General features: G+C 44.0%; 1 protein-coding gene across 1 annotated transcript; it reads right to left on the bottom strand.

Moving 5' to 3' along the window:
• Positions 1-218: 218 nt before the first annotated feature.
• LOC103718211 (ninja-family protein AFP3-like) lies at positions 219-4,091 on the bottom strand. Its single transcript, XM_008806920.4, has 2 exons — positions 3,071-4,091; positions 219-872 (listed from the first exon to the last, which is right to left on the bottom strand). Exons 1-2 carry the CDS (start codon positions 3,732-3,734, stop codon positions 451-453), a joined length of 1,086 nt encoding a protein of 361 aa, XP_008805142.2. The 5' UTR covers positions 3,735-4,091; the 3' UTR covers positions 219-450.
• Positions 4,092-4,918: the final 827 nt, after the last annotated feature.

Raw genomic sequence — 4,918 nt, 5'->3', positions numbered from 1 at the left:
CTTTGCAGTGTCACCCAAGCGTACTCCAACGTAGCTATTTCCCATTTTCCCCCTCTTCTTCAGTGGAAACAGCACAGAAGCGTAATTTTTTTTTAAAAAAAAAGGCCTCATAAACGTTGTACTCGTAGCATTTGCTCGAATCAAATACATGGAGAAAACTATCATGAATAGAAGAACGCAAATCTGCAAGCCAATCAAAAGGAACGAGGGAAAGAATATGAACATGTGAAAATTTTCTGCTTGCATATTATCAAAACAACAGACACCATGCAGTCCAGAAAGAAAATGAAACTAAAGCTCAGCATACTCAGAAAAAAAAAAAAAAAAAAGAGTAAAACTTCCTTTTCTCATTCTCTAAGTTCCGCTCTTGGGGACTTCTCTTTATAGACCCCAAATGGTTGGAACAGTGGTTTTTCTGACAAGGTCCTGGGTAACTAAGGGTGACCACCATTACAAGAAGGTTGATGGGCTTGGGTTGACAACAATGTGCCTGAGGGGGTGAGCTACATCCCCACCTCCGGCGTGCCGAACAAACTCTGCGGGCGTGAGGAAGCTGCCATGGCACACGCACACAATCCTCAGCTCCTCCCCCTTCTTGTATCTGTAGAGGAAACCTTCAATCCTCCTCCCATTTGGACCATCCCCCGTCGTGGACACGCATGGCATCTCTTGCATCATGTTCCTCTCCATCTCTCTCGGCACCCCGTTCGGTCTCGCTGAAGTCTTCGTCGAGGATTCTTCTTCCTCCCTAGCAGAGAGAGCAGGCTTACCAACCATCATTGTCGCAGGGCTGGTTGCTGCTTTATGATTGGTATTCTCAGGAAATGACATGGTGGTCGAGGGGCTCCTGACTGTAGCACAACCATTTGACCCTAAGAAATTAAACCAAGAATTAAAACTATATAACAAGGGAGTTACAAATGCTTGGCGCTAAGGTGATAAGATTAAAATGGAATAGTTAAAAAAGGTAACTAGAATAGTTTGTAACAGATCTGATCCTGTAGCACTGGTTTCTATCTCTATCTCTCTTTAGACAAGTCTGGTGGATAAGCTCTTGTAACTAAGTTGTTCCGTTGGAAACAACTTTGAACTTATCTCCTCGTTTTACCAGTTCATCAGAACCATATATGTACCTATACAGCATGCAGTTTTGAGTGGGTTAATAAACTATTCTCTTCATTCTCTTTACAGTTCAGCTTCATCACCTAAAAAAAATATATATATATATCTGGAGTTCAGCACAATTGTTATGGATTTCCATTCAACAGAATCAGAAATATAGACAGATCATTCAATTGTCTCGCTTCTACAAATGCCCTGATTACATGAGATGAACAACTTATGGACATCATGAATGTGCTCATTTTATAAGCTCATGTTGCTGATATTGGGAGGAAAGAACAATCTAAAAGGCCAATCCACAACTCAAATTTTTTTCTCAGACAATCACATGCGTGCTCCCATTATTCTTGACATATCTAAATAGTCGATTTTTGTTATAATTTTGAGGGTTACATCAACAGTGCAACAGGATAAGATAAATGTGATATGGATAAGAGTTTGTCAGTATAAATGAAGCAACAAGCATAAAGTATAATCACAACTTCATGCACTGGAGAAAAGTTTGCTGCTAGCCTGCCGATATTGAATACCATGAATAAACCAACGATAAGAAGATGAGATGCTGATAAATATTTTTTGGATGGCAGTGAAAGTGTCAAATATGAAAATGAGATGGAATGACATGTCACGCAATTTGAAGAATCTTATGAGCATAAAACTTTCATGAACACACAAAATGGTAGACTCCAAATTTTACAAGAGATATTCAGCAATAACCAAAAGATGAGAGTTGATCTCTTCCAGGAGGTAAAACCCAGATGGTTTGAAGGCAATGATATGATATGCCGGTAAATCACAAACTGGCTCTCAAGGAGTAGGGTCCAAAGGATGTGCAACTCGTAAAAGTAAGGTGGAAAGACTGGTAGTCTAGGTCTTGCATTGGAAAAATTATCAATCAATTTCCAAATTCAGAATTCTGTTTCTACTAAACTTTTTCCCAGCATCAGTATTAAGCTGAAACAGACTACCAAAACCCCCAATGAAACTACTTTGCCTAAGGAGAGACGAATTAAGATTCATTTGCTTTATAATTCAGCCAAATAAGATGAAAATAATTGTCGAAGTCATGTTCGAATTCCGGCTTGTTAAGATTCAGATGCCTATGCGAAAAAAACCTTCACAAAAACGGTCAGCTTCTCTACCTTCCATTTTATAGGTGGTACTCTGCAAGAGCCCACATAATTCAAATGAATACCCATCTTAACCTGGAGAATACCTAAAAGATATTTCAATCTTTTGAATCTTTTCTTTCTGATAAGCTTTTGTATCTTGACTGTAACAGAGTTGAAGCTAAAGTTCAAGTAGGGCTTATCTGCATAGTGTTGTAAAAATCACAAAGGAAGTATCAGAAAAATAAAGCGAAGAAGTTGGAACAAAAAGGCAATATTTCCCTCCGGTAATTTTTCTAACAATCAATAGAAAGAATTAAGAGACACCAAACAACAAAATTCGTATTTAGAAAAACAAACTACAAATGATTAAACAAAAAAGAAAACGGAAAAAGCCACATAATGCATTCGTCAATTAACAAGAAAAGTACTGGATGTTCACCAAACAATAAGTATCCAAAAGAACTACTACTCCATCTACCAAACTTAAAAAGAAACTAGGCCACAATCTAGCAACAAGAAAACCAATCAATAGAGACAGAATGGGAGAGAGAGTCAAAAAAAAAAAAAAGTACGATAGAAAAAGTAATCAAGACTTCAACCACCCACTCCAAAAGTTTCCTAAAGATTGGGAAAAAAACAAGCAGCCAAGTCTCCAACTCAAATCACCATCAAAACGTAACCCAATCAACATTCAATTCTCATGATGAATTCGCTAAGCAAAGCAAGACCAACAACTTGCGCATAATCTCTATGCATTTAAAAACAAGGGAGAAACAGTGATCGAATATGTTGTCATACTTCAGCAAATATGGGAAGAATACTGAATCAAACTATACCTTGCACTGAAAGGGTCTTGAAGTCCGGCACGCCGGACGAGCTACTCCCCTGAAATCCAGCGGGACCCTGAGACGCCAGACTGAAACATCCAGAGGCATCTATCGGCCGAGCACCATGCATCAAGCCTCTAACTTTGTTGCTGCCGGGAACAGCAGGGAAGCCACTGAGCTCGGTATGAACTGCCATCGGCAGCACCCTACCATGCCCACCATTCACTCCCTCATTTAAATTCTCATCCCTTTGATCCCTCACCGCTGCCAACTTTGACAAGTTCTTCTTCTCTGATCTCTTCCTCTTGGCCTCCAATCTCTTCAAGCTCTGCAGCTCCTTCCTCTTCCTATGCTCCTCCTCCGTCTCCGTCGGCAGCGAGCACGTCCTCGCGAGGGGAGGAACCATCGGGAGGTCATGCTCCAGCGGAAACATCGACAGCGTAGCGACCGAAGACGACCGAACAAGCTTCCTCTCCTTGCTTTCCACTCCAAAGCAACCGCCCAAAGACAACCCCAGGCTAAGCTCAATCTCTTCCACCTCCTCTCTCGCGGCCACCACTGCTGGCTCATCATGGCCGCGATTCCCTCCAAAACGCTTCAAAAAATCTGTAGGACAGCCCTGCATGCGAGCAGAGAGCTCTTCTATCTCCCCCTCCGTTGCCTTCGCCGCCATTAATACAAATAAGCAACAAAAAAAAAACGATTTTTATCGTACTTTTTCACCGATTCTCCCTTTTGCTCGCAATTTGGATAAGCTTAGACGCTGGATTTTGTTATAAGATGATGGGCATAACACGAAGAAAAACTCGTAGAACCGAGAAGAGAGGAGGCAAAGAATAAAGAATAAGCAAGAGTAAGATCATAGCTTATCTTTTTCAAATCGAAAAAAGGGTATAAGGATCCATTAAAGAAGGCCATGAATCCGATGTCCGAAGGAGATCGAGTTGAAGAGTAGAGAACGGAAGCAAAGAAGCCATTAGAGAGACTGGAACAGAGGTGGTGGGATAAAGAACAAACAGGAGAGACAGGGTTCAGGGAGGAGATTTTGAGTGCCCTGAAAGTTTCGAGAATTTCCAAAATGCTCCTGCACCCAGCCTGCAGCACCCACCGAGTCGCCACGTGTCCGCCGACCAGGGGTCCGGAGGGGCACGTGGCGAGATTTGGTAGTTAGCAGGGACGCCAAACAGACGTCTCCAGGCGGCAGGCGTGACCTCGGCTGACCTCGGGGAATAGGGGGTGTATCTTTCGCGCGCGAAAGCCAATTCACCGTTGGATTGCTTCGAGAGCTGTGCGCTCCAACGATCGACGTCGCGAAATATGCAAGCCAAACACCTCCTCGGGACACGTATTGCGCCCCAGGCCTCGCTCAACGTGTTGACACGTGCCGGTCGGCTTTTCTCTCACCCTCTCTCTTAGCTGTTCCCCAGAGCTCCTGGCCGGTACAGCACCGGATCACGACACGTGTCGGATAGCCTCGATTACTCCGGCCTGGAGGAAATTTAAAACGGGGGGCGAGTGGAAACCTCGCTGTCCCGACCACCGCGCCGTCCATCTCTGTTAGATGACGTGTCGGAGATCTACTGGAAAAAACATCGGCGGACGTATAGTCCGAGCCCGGCGTCCGATGAAAGCTGTTCGAGGCAGGAGAGCAGATCCGGGAGACGCGGATAACGCGGGATATTTTCGTCTTCACAGTTACGGGAATAGCCTCGCACGTAGACATACGATTCCTTGACACGTACCAACTGACAGGAAACCAGGGCCCGCAAACTTGGTCCGCATCGAATGCCACGTGGCCGTAATGGGACCTGGGGGGCCCGGGACGGCCGGCGAGAAAGGTGGCGTCAGCGAAGGGAG

The sequence above is a fragment of the Phoenix dactylifera genome, chromosome 4, assembly GCF_009389715.1.
Source record: "Phoenix dactylifera cultivar Barhee BC4 chromosome 4, palm_55x_up_171113_PBpolish2nd_filt_p, whole genome shotgun sequence".
NCBI classification, from domain to species: domain Eukaryota; kingdom Viridiplantae; phylum Streptophyta; class Magnoliopsida; order Arecales; family Arecaceae; genus Phoenix; species Phoenix dactylifera.
Note: the sequence above shows the minus strand (reverse complement) of the source record. Positions and strands in the feature narration are given on the sequence as shown.

What these genes read in the sequence shown, in the direction of transcription:
- LOC103718211 (XM_008806920.4), bottom strand. Translation starts at nt 3,734, where the DNA reads ATGGCGGCGAAGGCAACGGAGGGGGAGATAGAAGAGCTCTCTGCTCGC. An exon ending in CAAGACCCTTTCAGTGCAAG is followed by an intron (nt 873 to 3,070) that starts GTATAGTTTGAT and finishes TTAATTTCTTAG; the next exon opens with GGTCAAATGGTTGTGCTACA.